Here is a 19,382-nt window from a genome sequence, read left to right on the forward strand (position 1 = left end):
TAAGTATCCCCACATTTTGGTGGTTGGTCTACACATGTTAGAACATACTCAAAATATTGTTTTAATTAGTGTTTTATTTCAAATGTATTTCAAATGTTATTCCACAAAGTAAATGCTGAAACGATGAATAATATTACACAGATTCATGGGTGATCAACAATGTTTTAAGTATGTCCAAATGCTTGCAGACTGGCTGGATTTTCTCCCTAGGGAGTTGTTCATATTTAAATTTGTTGCAACAGAGAGGAAAAACATTTTTGAGAAAGTAATATGGGAGTCTAGCCATTTACAGGACTTAAATTAAATTTAAATTAATTAATTTAATTAAAAGTTGCCTAGTAGGTAAATTGGTTCAGCCAGATAAATCTCACCCATGTGATAAAGGTTTTAGCTTTTTTACTTCACAAAAGTCAACAGATGGAAGAGTTGAGGAAATGTGGATTTTCAAACATAGGCAGAATGCTGAATGTTACACAGTGTGTAAAGTGGCCACTTAAACCAGCCAATACGGGTCTTAAGCCCTGTAAATGCCTAGACTCCCATATTCCCTTCTCAAAAATGTTTTCCCTCTCTGTTGCAACAAACTCATAGGTGTTTTTAAAAAATAATTACAAAAGTCGTTCAATGTGTTTAGAGAATATTTTTTATTATCATTTACACATATCTAATTAGCAGTCACATGATCTAGGAACTTTGAATACACAAATAATATATTGACATATAAAAAAAATCTTATAATTTATATTTGCACTTTTTATTTCATTACTGAATACTGATAATACACGAACACAAACATGTTTCTTAAATAAATATTTACAATTTTATCGCATTTAGGTTTACTTACTTTTCTAATAACAAATCAAAATATTTAAAGAGAATGCCCACAAATAATTCTATATTATTAATAAGTCGACCATATCGTTGGGTTTTGGCACAAGTTGGTAACTACATTTCACTAGTTGTGAGATATTGCACTTTTAAAATTCAAAGCTCTTCCTAAATCAACAATTCAAATAAAACTGCAAGCTGAATATTATAAAATATATTTTTTTGTATTCATAAAATAAGAAATATTTTCATTCACTTTTTAAATCAAGATTATTTGATGCCATTCCTCAAGACATCTCAATTTTCTTAAATATGTAGTTACCAACTTGGGCTGGGCCCCGATTACAATGGGAAGTTAACAAAGTTATCTTCAATTGTCTACAAAATGGAATAGATTTTTTTATACCAAAATGTGTATATTTGTTTGAAAATTTGAAGTGTTTTCGTCTGTAACCAGTAATTGAACATGTTTCAAAAACACTTTTATATAAATATAAAAAAAAATTATGTAGATAATTTGGTTTTACTTTGGACTGTTAAATATAACTCTGTTAACTTTCCATTATACCATAAGCCCTGGGCCCCGCGTTAACAGTGGGAAATTAACCGTTAACTACAATTTTCTGTTTGGGTAATTCTAAACAAAAATACGAAATTATTGACTCATAGATGGCACTTTCATAATTTTTTATTGAAAAATGCTATTTTTACGTTTATTTTTAATGGAAATTTTACAAAACTTGGTTTGCGGAAACTTTACACTATATTGATTGTAACTAATACCATAACAATAAAATTTAGCTCCTTTTCACCAATTGGTGTAGAAAACAAAAAATAAGAAAAATATTAAGTAAACTTTTTTTTTTTTTTCTGTACGAAAATGTGCCGGGAATGATAGTGGTACAACTGAAAAAACAAATATTTTTTTACAATAGAGCAGTTACACACACCCACGTTATCAGTAAAGTAACATTCATCGCAAAAACAATGGCACAACTTTTTAAAAATATTTTCAGAAATAACAAAGGCATTATTGTAGGTAACACTATTATTTCTTGAATATGAGTAAAACACATATAACTTATACAATTGACAGCCACATAAATATTTTTGTGGAAAATAATTTAGAAACATTTCATCTAACTCAATTTAAAAACGACAATGAGGAAGTTTAGTGTTTTTTTTATTTCAATAATATTTTAATTATTAAAATAAAAAAAATAATAGACTATCAAACTAAGCAAAAAAAATATGTATCGTATTATCAGCGCTATGACTTTTTCAAGTTTTGTAAATTTGAAAGTACTCCGCCAGTTTAAATTTGAAATTGCTACGTCCCAAGTTTTCGTTTTTGAGTTCTGCTGATTGGTAGGTTGGCTTCCCGAAAACCGGAAATCTATTATAACGCTCTCTCCCTGGTTGGTTTGGAAGAACTTGTGACGTAGATCATCCTTATTAAAATCGTTTTTTTTATACACTTTCGAGAAATTTCGCCGTACAATTAAATTCTCTAATTTTTACCGGCATGTAAGAAAACATTTTCATGTCTAATTTCCCGTAGCACTGAACTTCCTCATTATGGACTTGTGCCATTATTATCGCTCAGGTGCGACATTTTGTTAAATAGGTGGTTTTTTAAATATTTTTTTTTGATTACATGAAACTGAATAAAAAGTATCTATTCATACCTACATGATACAGTTGCAAAATTATTATAATTAGGTATCTTTACATTTATCACCAGAATGCACCCGTTTTATTTTAGGTAATTAGTATAATGTATTCACCGAAAATTATTGTAAACATCATTTTACGTCTCTCATAAACAATAAGTTACCAATTATGTAAAATACTAATAGTAAAGTATGTTTTATCAAGTTCCTATTCATCTACTCAAAATCTACCTACTTATATAATTTTCTTTGTCAAATTTGCTGTACAATTAATAATATTCTTATTTTAAAATGTTTGGTAAATGCGTGGTAGTAACTAAATTCATAAAATATTTACTAAAAAAAATAAAGTACCAATAAAAGAATATTGGTCATCTTACCGAACAACAAACACTAACGTATTCATTATATAATAATTAATTTTACATCAGTCTTTTTAGCCTTATTAACGTTCGCCGATCAGTGCGCGTATTGTGAAGGAACTGCCCTTCGGCTGGTTGGGGCGGCAGGCAGGCGGTGGGGGGGAGGCCCGGGTGGGCGGCGAGGGGGAGGGCGTCAGGGATGGTGGAGGCTGGTGCCACGCGGGGGGCAGCATCCCTCCAGGGGGCAAAGCATACCCTCGACCCATCCACAGGGGATTACTGTACATCAGGTAATGCGCCCACTCCGCCAACTGGATGTATCTCATATCGTGGGCGTAGTCAGGCTGTGGAATGTCTTCCAAGCGGGAGCTAGTGCTCTGATGGTACGAAGACTCGCTGGAACAAGATGGAGATCTTAGCGGAGACCTAACAGAAGATTGCACGGACGATTCTTCCGTACCCCGGGTTTCTCCATAAGCTGACACCTCTCTATCTCTTCTCGCCAAGTCCAAAACGTGCGAGTCGTCTCCTATGCTGATGCTTTCGTCAGATTTGTGGGAGGATGGCGAACTGGGTACAGCGCTGTCACAAGACTCGTGCGTCCGGTCGGGAGAGTCTGTACACCTGACCTTTGGAGACGATGCTCTGTCTGATCCGTTCTCCGAGTCTGGAGAGAGAGATCGCAGCTTCCTTTTGCATTTTCCCTGACCGCATTTTCTGAATCCTTTGGCGAACGGGTTGTTGTTGATTTTAAGTTGGGTGATTTCTTCATTCTGCGGACAAAACAAAGATAAAATAATGAGTGGTTTTTATGAACATGCCTATTCATTCACAATGAAAAGGACAATTAAAACATTTGTTTTAAATTAAATTTTAGTCGGTTTGTGAGATTGAAAATTACAGAAAAATTTTAAACAATTTTTACTGTAGGTATATTAATTTTGCTATATGAGAATTTTAATAAAAAAATTGAGAAAAAATGTACAAGCTAATGTGGTAAGAAAACTCTCGGACTCTAGACCATTGAAATATTTTCTGGAGTGTGTATGAAAAATGTGCATTTAACGCTTGTAAATCGAAATTAGCCTAATTGAATAAAAAAAATGCATTATTTATTTATTTATTTATTTATATACGGCATTTCTGCCATTTACATATATGTGGTATAAAGAGTGCTTAGAAATAAAAATATTTAAAAATAAATAATCGAGTGTGAAATATTAACATACTCGTACTGTACACATTATTAATTACTTGAAATACATACATATTTTATAGAAATTATACAATAACAAAATACATTAATCAATCAAATTATAACTATTCCAACCCAATCTTCTGAAGATGATTTGCTCTTTTTGATAAAAATATATTGGTCACTTTTTAAGTTAGGCAGGGATAAACTAAGTATATCAAAATGTGATGCATATTCATTCCCGGTATTATGTATAGTCATAAAATAAATATTCATATTTTTAAACACTCTGAGATAAATAAAACTAAATACTTCATTGCCGCAATCTCCGCAAAATTTGGCGTTGGTTAAAGTTTTTTTTAAACTTCTCTTAGTAAAAAATATTTCCGCCTTAAAAATTGAGGAAGGGAGTATCAAGTTACACCGAAGGCGCGACGTGCGTCGTCTGTCGCCTGCCAAACGGAACAGACAACAGAGAAAACAAAGAACCAGTCGAGGCAATTAAAGCTAAAACGGTGTAAACTCTATACTGCTTTCATGTTCCCGGGCGACTAGCGACTTGTAGGAGTGCTTTGCCCTAAAACAAGTGTGGATTTTTTGCATTGCACATTCAGCAAAGGAGGCCGGCGCCCTGACATACTATCGCCGGCGCTCTCAGGGGTTGTAAACTACGACGATTTCATTCATTTCTCTCTTCCGTGAGAACCATAAATCCTGCTCTAGTAAATAAACGTTACGATGAGTTTTCACGGAGAGATTTACAATGTTACCTTAAAGCCGATAACAGTAATATAATATTATTATGTGCTAAAACAAACAGGAAGTTATTCATTGTTTGCTGATTAACAAAAATCATATTTGGCTGTACGGCTTAACTATTTTCAATCCCTCCAAAAGTTTTGTCAAATATACACACCACGCATTCTTTATCTTAATATGAAAGGTGCTTATCTACCTTTCTTAAAACAAAATATGTTTTTACGTTCTACATACATTGGTATTTATTAAAATGTATATATATACTAAAATTGAGGCTTTTTTTGCAATCCTAATTAATTAAAAAATATTTTTCGGCAAGTACCAACGAATTTAATATTTTCACCTATTTTAGCATTATAATTATTATTTTCTTAAGCACCTTGTGATGTGTTGGTGGAAGATATTAATAAAACAAACAAAAAACATTGTAAAGCGCATCCTAAAAATAAATGTATTATATTGAGGTTATCTACTGTTACTTTGTAATAACAAAAATTATAATCAAAGGAATCTTTGACCACTTTATAATAATTAAATGTTTTTACCAGCGTAGCGATCGGGTTTTGTCCGGACTGAATCTGATAATAAAGCAAATGAATCGTCAAATTCGCGACTATGTTGATTGTTATAATTTTTCTATAATATATTATATAGTTCGGCGCCCCTGTCGTTCCTTGAAGCAAGTAGCGAGGAAGGAACCAGCAGAGGCCGCCCAGGACCAGGACCCGGGACTGCGGCGAGACAGGATGATCTCATGCGCGAAATTCACTCCTGTGTAAAGTGTAACGCGCCGACAGGGATAATCCTCGCCACTAACGGGGCTCCCTTTGTACTCCCTCTCATCTCGGGAGGATGCAAAGGAAACCACCAGCGGAATAATTTATTCGGTGTCCTTTGAGCGCGCCGGCCATGGGAACCGATCTTGGATCGAGTGCTTTTTGGCAACTCCAACACTCAACTCTGCCGACAATAGAGCTACTGTTGCGAAAATTTCACGCTCCACTGGTTTTGTCTGCAACCCGATTGTATTATATTCATCTTTGAGTGTTTAGGTACGTATTGCGTGTATTAGGTATATGCTTTATCCCCCTGTTATCAAAACATCAAATGGTCTTGTAAAGTGTTTGCCGTAACCAACGAGTAATACCAACTACCAACATACCTGATAAGCGGTTACTGCTATAAATTCGGTTTCAGGGAACGTAAAACACTTTTCAGCGGGCCATCCTCCGCCCACTCGCATAACGCGAATCCTCGGTTGGTACTTGCACATCGATGTCAGGACAACCTTAAACAATTTAAAAATACCTTATTAATGATACAATTTACACATTTTTACAGCATTAAAAAAGTTGTAAAAATACGATCAGATTTTCTCGCTTGTCATATTAACCCGCTACAAAACCCTTTTTTATAGAACGTTTTATGTAGCCGTCGTCGGCAAATCGGCCACTCAGTTGGACGGCTAGGCTGTTCATTGAATGCCGGCATTCAATTGAATGGCTAGGCCGTTCGTTGACTGAATTAAGATAGCTCAATGTTCAGCGTGTTAGCTGGTTGAAAGCTAGCCCTTTGCAGACGGCTGAATCATAAGTCGCCAGGTTTGGTTAGGATAAGTTGGATACTAACTTCACAAAATTAAACAATTACTGTTGTTGCATTAAAATTCAAGAATCTATTAAAAATGTTGAAAGCGACGTTCATCCCTTTCGTTAAATGTCGCTTTTAACATTTTGGGTTAGCGTCCGTTAGCCATTCGATTGAATGCCGGCATTTAATGAACATCCTTGCCATCTAATTAAATGGCTGATTTAACATTTGGCGACGACATAGTCACTTTGATAAAAAAGGTTTTGTCACATGTGACGGTTACAGCATAAACAATTTGTATCCAGATTGTCAACGATTCGGGATATTTATTTTAATCAGTTTTGATCAAATTCTAATGTCTAACCGGCTTAGGTAATTTTCCACGAAAAATTTTCAGGCGATGCGCGATCTCTATTTTAAAAAACGCAATTTTTTGTGAGGTAGCACAGTCGATATTAGTTAACCATTATTTTAATAATTATCTACATTCTACATCTGTCTTAGTCTTAATGTCATCGTAAGTCACAAGACTCTCGAGTGTTATCTATATCGATAAAAATGTTAAAACAGACGTCATTATACTTTCCGTCAAGTACATAACGTCAACCCAAATTGAACACCGGAGCAGAAATATAAATAAAACCTGTGTTGGTATATTATATTTGCTCACGAGATCTTAACATTCGTAGTAAAGTTTGTAGTCAGTAATGGATTCTTGTTTATGCTCGTCACATTGCAGACAAGTGGAGTAAGGCGCGCACACTGTACTCATAAGGCGCCAACTAAAATATGTTTAATTGCGGCAGGTTTGTTTGCTGGCTCGGTCCTTATCGTTATCTAAGGCTTTAGGTAGATAAGTCAGTTTGTTCAGTCGAGACACTTGTTTCCGAGTGCCGCAAAAGGAGGTGAAGAGATATTTCGTGTCCGTACGATGGCGTAGATATAAGTCGCGCCGTTTTGTGCGGAGACAAGTGGAAGGTTGATTGAAGCGGCTTGGTATTTGACGCCTGGGGGAGGCGCCTACGCCCGTCGGTGCCTGTTCCTCGTTCCTTGGCGCCTTACCAATTATTTTCTAGCAGCCATTTCTTTTTACAAGTGTTTAGTTACACCCCTCTGAACCATCAATGGCGCAATCAGTAGTCTGCTCCCTGTCTTGGGAAGATTTGGCAAACCATTCGGCACTATCTTGTCCTCTCCCCGAGACAGACGCCAGTTTATTTTTTTCTAATATGTTTTAGCTTAGACAGCTAACAGTGGTCTTCTTTGTGCATCAATTAAACATTCCATTAAATGTAAGACGTAGCACGTGCTTAAGTCAACATATTTTTTTCATAAATATGTGCATTTTACATACATTAGCAATCCAATTAGTTAACATTAGTCCTAAAAATAATCCGAGGTGATGTATTATTACCATCATCAAACCATTATCTGCACCTGATGGTACATAGGGCACTGTATTGGTATAGTAAATACAGAGTATATCAATGATCTTTTATTGAAAGGTAAAGGAATCTGTCTTCAGGTGTTCTTTAACTTTTTTTGGCTAAGTATTCTGTCTCACAAAAGAAAAATTAATAATTTATGAATTATTATATTGGCTAATTTTCCGTTAAAAAATATGAAATAATTTTATACCTCAAGATTATCTCATTTCCGTGATTTAAAATAAGAGAAATTTTGTAGCTTTTCTGAAACAGTCATGCATTGGTGAGTAAAATATGCATATTTCCTATTTAATATATTGTTTGTAAGCTGTTTAATAAATCAAATGAGCTTGCCGGTTATTTCAATCTAACGTTTTAAAATTGAAAGCAAATAATTTTAATACCCTCTTGAGTAAGAAAGTGATTTCAGAAAATCACTTAAATTATATTCAACAATTTTTTCTACTATTTATTTTTAGTAAAGCCAAGCTAAAGGATCAACGATTGATTAACTGTAAGAAAAGTGTGCATAAAATAAATATAGATTGTTACATTTTTCTAAATTGGTAGCTATCCTACGAAACATTACATCGTGTACTCACATTCCCCGAAGCGTCATGTACGTTATTGGTCAGCTTCAGCCTGTTGAAGTTGACGGGCTGGGCCCAGCGCGCGGCGGGCGCGGGCCCGTCCGGGTGCAGGGCTGCGCCGTGCGGGGCGCGGCCGGGCGCCGCCCCCGGCGTGCCCCCCGCGCTCCACACGCCGCCCGCGCGTCGCCAGCGCGCGCCCCCCACGGGCCACAGCTCTACGGCCACGGCGTACTGCTCCCCAGGCCGCAGCCCCTTCACTGCCACGCTGAGAGAGGGAAACATGCGCCTGTAAACAAAAAGAAACATGGTTTATTTTTAAGAAAAACAACAAAAGATTGACATGTGTGCAAAGGAGGACCATAGTAGGTAAAATAATTCGGACGCCAATAAAAGTTTAAGCCCATTTACACAATAAATCGACATTTACGAAATGAAACTTATTTTTCATGTTTCATTTTTATTGATGCCTGTATTTTTCTTTGGTTTTTTTAAAATACATTTTAATTCTAGTTTGTATCGCTAGTTAGTTTCATTTGTTAACTTCCGCAATTATTATAATGTTATAAATGTTTTATCAATCAAACCAAACAAACCGTAAATCAGTTTTTAAATTTTAGAAATCCGAATGTTTTACCATTTGGCAGAATGGTAAATTCAAATACAGAGTGTGTGATCACTTGACCCGGGCAATGACAGTCCATAATCCCTGTAAATGCCTGGACTCCATCTTCACCTTCCAAATAAGTTCTCTGTTTCTGTTATATCCACAAGAACGCAAATTTTAAATTAATAAAAAATAAAACAATCTATCAAAGTATGTAGTGTGTTCGACGAATCTAGTTGTTATTAAGGGTATGATGGGTATTCTCCAAATTGTCCATCCATTTTCCTCTATCCATTTTTAAATCACTTGAAAAGATTGAATGGTGAAGTTAGTAGTGTAAGTACCTAATAAAAAAGTAATTTGAAATTATCAAATCCCTTTTTAATCGTGAAAACGATCATCTCTAAATTTAAGGATATCAAGTAATAATCGGTTTGAATTTATAATCAATTTCCAATTATTACCTGTCCTTTTAGAGCAAACGGCTAGATACACGAGACTTTCATATATCAGTCTGTCAAAAAAAGTAGAAGAGTAAAAACTGGAACCGCGAGCAGATGTAACAAATTTCTATCAGCGCGCAGCGTATCAAATTACATATAAGTTGTTTGTTTTGTATAACAAGGTAAAGTCGTTTTGTTTTAGTACCTACTTACCGCTGTTTTCAAAGCGCCTCGTCTCGTGATAGATCTAGAGAGGTTAGCGCGATTGCCTGGCGTGCATGACATCTCGGGTTCGATTCCCGACAAAGTTAAAAACTAATATAAATTTTAAATGGTTCTTTTACACCACAATGAATAATAGAGATACGTTGTGATTAATGAACCAATACAGTGCCAAACGCAACATCCAGCTCGGATAAAGAAATGATTATTATGCTCCTAATGTAAATATGAATTATCTTAAGTAATAATTTCATTTTGATAATTTACACGGCTAGTTTTATTACGATGCATATTTTATTAGTATTTTATTTATTGTTTTATTAGTTTTATATCAATGAATAAATCTTTTATTATTTTGTGGCGACATGTACTGTATATGCGTCTTTTCTTTTTTAAATATCTGTTTTTCAATGCATTTATTTATTTGAATTTACAATACTGCCAATTACAATGTCCATAAAATATATAATTTGGTAACTACAAAAACATGATAGAAAATAGCACAATAGATTATAAAGGTCCATAAAAACAAAAGTAAACAAAAACGAATAGTCACTAATACACATTATGATACATAGTTAGAGAGGAAGAGTCTAAAACTGGTAATCCCAGTATGGAAAGATCCACCTCTTTCGGATGGCTGTTCAACAGACCAATCATTCTCCTCGCAGGCATCATCAACGGTACATTTATCCTGCATTCAGAAGAACAAATGGTCGTTTTCGTAAATGTCGTCTTTTATCTAATGTAACACGACATTTCATCTTCATTTCCAGAGGGATTTTTTTAGTCTTTTAAGAGTTAAAAAAAATTCAATATATTCTGATTATTCCTTTAAAATGAATAAGTGAACGCCTTGATTTATTTTCTACCCTTTTTTAACACAGTGTTCTTTAAACTTCCACCTGTCTCGGGCCACCTATCTGGAGTTTGGCGATGAAGGAACCGTCCCTGGTACCTAGACCAAGATATATCCCGACCCTGACTTGCCAACTAGTACCGGGGTCCGCTGGTGGCCGGTGAAGATGATTGCGGACTAGTGAAATACGAGCAATTAGACCCCACTTCACAAGTGGTTGTGAATCCTTCCGTAATAGCGAGCAGAAAAAAGCCTCGTAAGCTTTTTATGATAATAGTGCGACCATCACGCGGAACTTTTGAGAAAGTAAAGTTTAATTAAATCAAACGCATAATTTAATTCAATCGCTCATTAAAATGTATGTCAATTGAAAAGCTTTCAAATCAAATATTAGTACAATATTTGAGTTTGTCCAAAAGTTTGTAGACAAAATACTGGATTTCACCCCCATGGGAGTCATTAAGATTAACAAATTACAACAGTGATGGAGAATACCTTAAATAAGAGAATATGGAAGTCTAGGCATTTACAGAGCTTGTGACCTGTCGGAGAAATTGTAGAAATATGGATGTTTAAACATAGGCAAAATGGTGAATGTTACACAGTGTGTAAAGTGGCCACTTAAACCAGCCAATGACAGGTCATAAGCCCTGTAAATGCCTAGACTTCCATATTCCCTTATTTAAGGTATTCTCCATCACTGTTGTAATTTGTTAATCAAATATTAGTCATTAATTTTCATAATTATCATTCCATATTGGAGCTAATGGTTTCCAAAAACCGTTTAATTAAATTTTACTGCGGATTTTTATGAAAATGTATGAAAAAAAATAGTAAAAATGATTTTAATAAAAACTAACTACTTTGAACGACATTACAAGTTCTTCCGAATCAACCAATGATAAAGTGTTATTAAAGATTTCAAGCCAAGCCAATTCACCAATCAGCAGAACTTACCAAAGAGAACTTGCGACGTCATAAGCGGAGTAATTTCAAAATAATAAAACTTTAAAATCATAACGCTGATAATATGATACATATTAAAAAAAAGAAATTTAACTTATCTTGATAGTCTATTAACAAATAAAAAAATATTTAATAAAACATATTTTTTTGAAGAATAAAAAGAGTTAAATATTGGCAATATCAAAGAAATGAAAAACAAGTTTTCAACCAAAATTATGTGTCCTTCCTAGCTTAAGAGTAATGTTTATTTACATTTTACGCATTTGCCTGTTAGGGATCTCAATAAGCAATAAATCATTTTTTACAATCTTTAGAATAGGATGCAAGCTTACACTTATAGTCTCTTGTTCGTAACAAAAGCATTAGGTATCCCTCGAGTTCTGTTAATAGAAGGGCTATGGTCACCGCCGTCAGTGTGAACAGCTAAACAAACAGGGTCTACCCCACCTGTAAGGGCGGACCGCCGACACCAATAAAACTATTAGATCACTCTCCAGACCTTTAGAGGACTGAGTGACTGTGTTGACTCTGCCGAATTGACATCCGGTCGATGGAATGCACGAGAATATGAGATATGCCGCAGACGCACTAATGCAAATGGCGACCAAGATGGCAGACTCAGTCCTTGCCCAATTTGGCCGACTAATTTTACTGCCCCACTTCAATGTGACAAGATAAACAATAGCCATGGCAGTTCATTCAAAAGTGCAACAAGGGAAGCGGTTTGTGTGGGACTAACTTTACAAGTTTATTAACTAACTTTTAACTTTAACTTTACAAGTAAATTACATTTACAAAAACCTTCCCTATAATAATCGTAGTAACTTTAGTCGAAGTAAATTACATTCATAACTTTAGATCAACTATATAGGTGAACAAAGCTCTAATTTATTAGTAAAACTTACGGCCGAACGCAAATCAAAAATATTTAGATCTTTACATCATTCGATTATTAATAGCGAGATATAAGGTCGAAAATCTGTGTCCATCATTCCTTAGTTGGAGCATATGGTATCCACGAAAATCCTCCAGACATATCTGTCAGCTACCAGCTCCTGTGCATCCTCCCAAGTCAGGTTCACGTCCTGTAGCTCTGACATGAACGGCCGACGAACAGTCAGCAATAGACGTCCAAGACGTCGAGAACCTGATGCCTTGTAATGTAGGCAAGCGTGGCTAAGGCTCTCATGAGGCGTCCGCAGCACATGGCCAAGTCAACCGTATCGCCTCCGCTTGATGACAGTTGTCACCGGAGTTTGCTGCGTCCGTTCTATTATTACTTCATTCCGCACAAAGTCAAACCACCGCATACCCTAGATTCCTCTGAGACGCCTATTCTCAAAACTCAGTATTTTGCTGTTTTGGGTCCTAGTGAGGTGCCACGATTCGCATCCATAGATGACTTAGGTGTTATGCAGACGTTATATAGGCGGCATTTGGTTTTCACTGAGTAAATTTCAAAAAAAAGAGAGCCTTCATTCTGTTAAATATGGCGCCCGCTATTCCTAGCCGCACTCCCAGTTCTTTTTTAAAGCTGCCAATTTCCGTAACATGTACTCCCAGGTATTTGAAACTCTCGACCCTTTCGATGACTTGGTCACATACAATATGATATTAGTACTTATAGTATTATGTGTAAAGATATAAAATTGAAATACTAATATTTTATAACTTCAAATAAACATATTGAGAAAACCGCAGCAATGTAAAATGTTATGTAATGTTCACTTATTATGCATAATTTAATTTTGAAATATAGTATTTATTTTTTGGGGAAACTCTAATGATGTACAGGATGTTTTTAAAACCAAAAAAATGTGTGGGGAAAATGGTAAATGCTGATTACCTGGAACATGTAGGCCAATTTTTATTAGATTAAATTGATTAACAGTGACGATTATTTAAATAATGAAACTTAACTTATTGTAGTAATATAAGGACCTGTTTTTTTTAGTATACAGGAAAAAAGCTTCTTTTATAACACCAGGAATAAAAGTAAATTAAAAGTTCTATTGGCGAAACAATCACTTTTACAAAGAGAGCCCGTGTACATGGTAGTAAAAAAATATAATAAGCTTCTCAAAAAAATTGAGGGAATAAACAGTTTTAAAAAATTGCAGGAACGTTAAAAGTGTGATATTGCATCTTTACATTAGAATAATTTAAAATGTATTAAATATAATTAATGTAAGCAATAGACACCGTACGTAATGTTGTATAATTTTTTAACTGTTTATGTTTTCAATTTTTTTTTCTATTTTTGTTTTTTTATTTTTATTTATTTAGTTTTGGTAAGACTGTTAGAAATTGCTAGTGGCAATAAGTCCGCCATTTAACTATGTAGACCTATGTTAATATTTTTTTATGTATGGTATTGTATATTATCGTCAATAAAGATTTATTATTATTATTACTATCCATTATTTCCAATAAATATAATTATCAATTTTGCTTTCCCTTTTTTGCTGAAAACCTACCACGATATTCGTTTTTTAATCCGATGATCTTTCTTTGTCAAACGTTCGAGTCACATAAAAAGAAACAAAAAGTTCAATTTACAATCTTAAACACCTCTGAAATGTTTCAGATTATTTTTAAAAACTTCGAGTCGACGCGTTACTCATAAGAGAATAATAGTTATCTGTAGAGACGTGTCTATTGTTTCTAAAGCGATAATAGCCCGGAGCCTAAAATATTGACCACTAAAAAGCATTAGTGCTTCGAGTCGTAACGGAAATCGCAAGGATGTATGGAAACGTACAACGGTGGTAATTCTATCGCTGAAAAGGTAAAAAGCACTCTCGCCCAGGGCATTATGGGAATGGCTAAAACAATATCCCGAATCCCGACGGATGAATGAACAGATAAGATATGTAATGAAAAATGGCAATGACCATATTCTGGTGTTTATTTATGAACCGCCATAGTATTCGTTGCATACTCGTCTTTCTGACTGGAAAAAAGATGACTACTTTCCTATTTTTATAACGTCCGTATCCGAAGCACCTATGTTATGCTATGACGTAACACGAGTCTGCATTCCTATGTATTCTTACAAGACTTGCTATATCACTCTTATCAACAATATTTTCAGTTTGTCCAAATTTCTGTAGACAAGGACTGGATTCAACTCCCCAGGGAGCTGTTAATATTAACATGTTATCAGCCCATGTCTACAAAAATTTGAACAAACCTAAAATATTCTTGATAAATCCACCCAGTCCTTTTTGGAAGTACAGATTTTTTTTTTAAATCAGATGAATCTCACCGGCATAAATAAAGGTTTCGGCTCTTTGACTTCACAAACATCAACAGATGAAAGAATTTAAGGAATATAGATGTTCAAATATGGGCAGTGTGTAAAGTGGCCAATTAAACCAGCCAATGACAGGTCATAAGCCCTGTACATGCTTAGACTTCCATATTACCTTCTCTAAAATGTTGTCATCTCTGTTGTAATATGTTAATATCGCTCCTATTTATTATTTATGTTCAAAGCATTAACATTGTAGACAAACATTTCAATTTATGTTAGTAAATATTAGTATTTAACCACTCACCGAATTTTGATGTCTACCGGTTTCAAGACGTACCCGTCTCTTCATCAGGACACTCACTACATGCAATTTATTTATTTTTCGTAAATACTATGCATACAACGGTGACGGCAAAAGTGATAGTGTATTTTAGTATTTGCATGTTGGTGTAGTGATTATCCTGACGAAGAGACGGGTACGTCTCGTAACCGGTAGACATTAAAAGTCGGCGAGTGATTAAATACTAATATTTAACATTAATCACTCTTGTTCATTTAAATTATGAATTTTTATTTTTTGTAATCTTTAAATGGACATTTTCACACAAGATTTGGAAAGTAAAATTTACATAAATATGCTGGATTTTTTTTATTCATGAATGAAAGTGATGCTAATACAACAATAAATCTGTTTGAATGTTTTTTTTGTTTAAATGAAAGAGCACGAGAATAGAACTAGAAGACAGAGACGCTGTTCTATGACCGGTGTTTGTGTAAAAGATAAAAACAAAAGAAGAAAATCGTTCAATCGGGTGGGTATTGGCAGTAGGCGAGTAACAAGCCTAAATATTTTTTTTTTTTTTTTAATTATGGAAAAGGAATTATTTAACAGTACGTCACTACGTTTTTTTTCAAATGTTCGAACTTCAGAACATTCTGTCTTTTGCTTGTGGAAACGCGATGCTACATCACCGCGCGTAAACGAAATTCGAAGCTAACGTTTCGCGTGTTAGGTAGATCCAGATTTTTATTTTAAATAGGTACTTACCTACACGAAAATTTCCCAACATTAAAAACAGGTCCAATAGATTCACATAGGCATGTAAAAAATGAGATACTCGTGTTTATACATAAAATTATTAAATGTGAGCCTTTACTGACACAAGGGAGCTAAACAAATAACAAAGAAACTAAAAATTCCTCAAAAAAATGGAAACACCGGGGAAGTTGAACAACAACTGAATACATAATATGTATCAATGCAGCGTTCACAGGAGATCGGTTAAAATTTGGTCGTTGGTAAAAAGGACCGAGTCTCGCGTAGATAAAAACGAAATACAATTTAGTGAGCTGAATAAATTTTGTTTTGATAACGAGATTGTCGGGGTGAGTGGGACCAATTATCGCATATACGTGAGCCCCAAACCCGGGGGTTAACCGGCGAGGGGCGGAGCACCTGAGTAGGTAATGCCGGGGACCGCCCGCAGAGACGTGACGCTATCGAGAATCACAACTTGTCGCCAGGTATTGTGATACGAAGCCGCTAAGGAGATATTATCTTTATAGGCAATGAATCTAGGGTCTGGAGACTCCCTTACCGCACCCGCGCCCGCGCCCGAGCTGGGAATTTGGATAGTAAATACGCGTAATTTATTATCACTCCATAAACCTTGATTTTTATTGCATCACTTCAATAAAATTTTAATTAAATACTGATTTAAATGGTCGTGGTTTCCTTAGGTCGCTGCATTGTTTGGCAGAGAAGATGGAAAGCCACATGCGTCTATCTTGACATAAATTCCAAGCTTCTTCCACATTTATATATCTTTTGACATGACCAGACTTAAGCTTGGTATATCCAATCATAATATGTCTTTATTGCCCTTCTTTAGCCTTTAACTTATCCTTTACTTAAGCTTTGGTCCTCGCCATATATTTTTAGTTGTTAATCTTTTCTAGTTTTATTTATTATTATATTTAGATTAGCGAAAAAATACTATGGAAACGGTATTTTTTTTATTTCCGTACTACACAACGTCGGATAATTTTTCTACAGTGGTTTAAAATACGCGCATGTTGAATTACCTGAAAACGAGGCGTTTCGTTCCTAACCGGCACGTTTTACGTTACCGCACAATACTTGCTCGCAATGTTTTTTAGAAGTTTTGTACCAAAGTATTATGTGCTCGTTTTTAAACCCGAAAATTATGAATGAAAACTTTTTTTTTAGGCATTGACAGTTATTTCAGAAAAAACAACAGTTGTTATATACAAATGTAAAAAACAGTACATACGCCCAGTTCACAAATATAATGTTCACAAATTACACGAGAGAACACGTTACACAATAAAGAGAAAAAATAATATATTAAATAAGACAAGAGAAAAAATGAGCAATAAGGTTAAGGGATGAGGAAATATAGTGGAGGAGTAAAGGAGAGGGATTTTCACAATGTTATATTATGATTTTTGTATTATAAGAATCGTAAAAAATCGTTTTAAATACTTGAGTTCTAATTATTTACTCAAATATTGAAATTTTCAGACCATTTCCTAAAAATCGTAATAGTTAAAATATTTACTTTATTCCCGATTTGTGAAAATAGTATATTTTTGTTAAGAATCCCAAGAATAAACAACTATAAATAGCTTAATCTCCAAGTGGAATTGATACTTATTACTTATTAAGTGCTGCAGTTAATTTAAATGCGCTTAATTAATGAAACACCTAATTGGTGTACTCGGAATACCAACTGGTGTGACAAGTTGCGACTAACTGTTCGCGGCGAATACAAAAAACCTTTACACGGCTTTAATTATCAAAAGGACCGCCATTAACAGAATGACACTTGTCCCACTACAACAGACAACATGATATTAAACGATCCGATCGTGATGTGTCACTGTTGGGTGTTTTACGAGCGACCTTTTGATCCGCTACCATTTTGTATCGTTGTAACTAGATATTTGTGAGTGTTTTAGTTATTTTGTAGTTCATCAATCACCTTGGTAGCTGCCGGTGAGAAAAGATATCAGAACAGGTTGCTCAGAAAGTGTGAAACTTTATTATAAGCAGAGGTGTAGTTACATTTACGTAAAACCTCGCATAGGTATTATAAGCATAGGAGATACATTATAAAAGATTATTAATAATAATTCAACATGATATTATCATAAGATAATATCATGTTGAATTCCTTCTTTTAAATGAAAATTGGTTTCTATTGTGTTTCCCAAATATTTATATCATTTTGGAGGCATTTTCATAATCGAAGTAGTTAATAATCGAGTTGGAAAATGGGGAACAAGGCCGTTTTAGGTTAACATTTAAGATAAAGCACGTCGTTGGATATAATTAATCACAAAGATGAAAAGGTTTAGTGGTTATATGCACACAAATTTGGCGAGATCGAGGATATCAATAAGCACAAAAGAGCCGTTGATGGAAGCCGTAGTATTCTACGTTTTCCTATATGGGGCTGAAACGTGGACAATGCGTGACTACGAGAGGAAGAGAATCGATGGATTCGAGATGTGGTGTCGGAGAAGGCTGCTGCGTGTGTCTCGGACAGCCTGAAGGACGAATGCATCGATACTGGAAGAGCTCCATATTACGACTTGTCTATCAGTGGTGTGTCTGAGGTGGATACTCTCTTTCTTTGGAAATATTGATAGACGCGAGCCAGACAATCTAGAAAAGGCAATAATGTCTGACCGAGTTGAAAGTGAGAGAAGCCGGGGTAGAATCCCATGGATTGACCAAATAAAGGAGGCTACGGGGTCAAAATTTGGCGTGTCGGTTCGTCAGGCTGAGGACAGACTGGAGCGAAACAGATTATTCAGAAGTGTTCATGGTGGTCACGAACCTCAACATTGAGGGACTGACTTGGAAGAAGTATAAGAATAACATTTTCTTCTTCAGCTTTCTGTCTCCCACTGGTGGATATGGGCCTTTTCCATATCCTTCCATTTTTTTGGTCGGTTGCTGCTTGCAGCCAATTTTTACCCCCCACAGCGGCTATGTCGTCGGACCATCTTTTTCTAGGTCTTCCGACGCCTCGCTTATTCTCTCAAGGTCTCCATCTTAAAATTTTAGGGCTCCATCTTGTAGGGTCTTGTCTCGCAACATGTCCCTCCCATTGCCACTTCAGTCCTGCTACGCGATCCGTGATATCCGCTATTCTGGTTCTGTTCCTAATTTCTTCATTTCTTATTCTGCACATAACATAGGTCATTCATTGATTATTCTAGATACTTTCTGAAATCATAGTCTCCAGTTTAACCCAGGTTAAGTACAAAGTTATGTACCTTTATTTAATATACAGATACTCATCATCGAACCTCGGTCCACACTTGATGATGCATAAGGCACTGCTTTAGCAAAGTACATACAGTGTGTCACGATCATGTGTCATAATGTGTGGAGGTAAAGTGATCAGTGCCATTCCAGGGACAGTGAAATATTGGCGTGTAAAATTACTCCATACTAATATTTCATGTCGATCCTCTTAGGGTCTCAAGCAACCACTACACTGATGATAGACGGACATTTTGTCACTTGATTTCCTTTTTCAGGATTTTTGTCTGAAAATAGCCATCGAGTCGAAA

At 35.2% G+C, this 19,382-nt stretch overlaps 1 protein-coding gene across 1 annotated transcript in view; it reads right to left on the reverse strand.

Moving 5' to 3' along the window:
• Positions 1 to 2,946: 2,946 nt before the first annotated feature.
• The window catches only part of LOC148284290 (T-box transcription factor TBX6-like), a 32,405-nt gene continuing 15,969 nt past the window's right edge, over positions 2,947 to 19,382 (reverse strand). Inside the window, exons 2-4 of the mRNA XM_088242352.1 lie at positions 8,437 to 8,710; positions 5,980 to 6,105; positions 2,947 to 3,636 (exon numbers count right to left, since the gene is read on the reverse strand). Coding sequence (XP_088098478.1) covers positions 2,947 to 3,636; positions 5,980 to 6,105; positions 8,437 to 8,710 — 1,090 coding nt within the window. The remainder of the gene's footprint in view (positions 3,637 to 5,979; positions 6,106 to 8,436; positions 8,711 to 19,382) is intronic.

Source organism: Micrasema longulum, unplaced genomic scaffold (genome assembly GCF_059751315.1).
Source record: "Micrasema longulum isolate JH-2025_06_02 unplaced genomic scaffold, ASM5975131v1 h1tg000133l, whole genome shotgun sequence".
NCBI classification, from domain to species: domain Eukaryota; kingdom Metazoa; phylum Arthropoda; class Insecta; order Trichoptera; family Brachycentridae; genus Micrasema; species Micrasema longulum.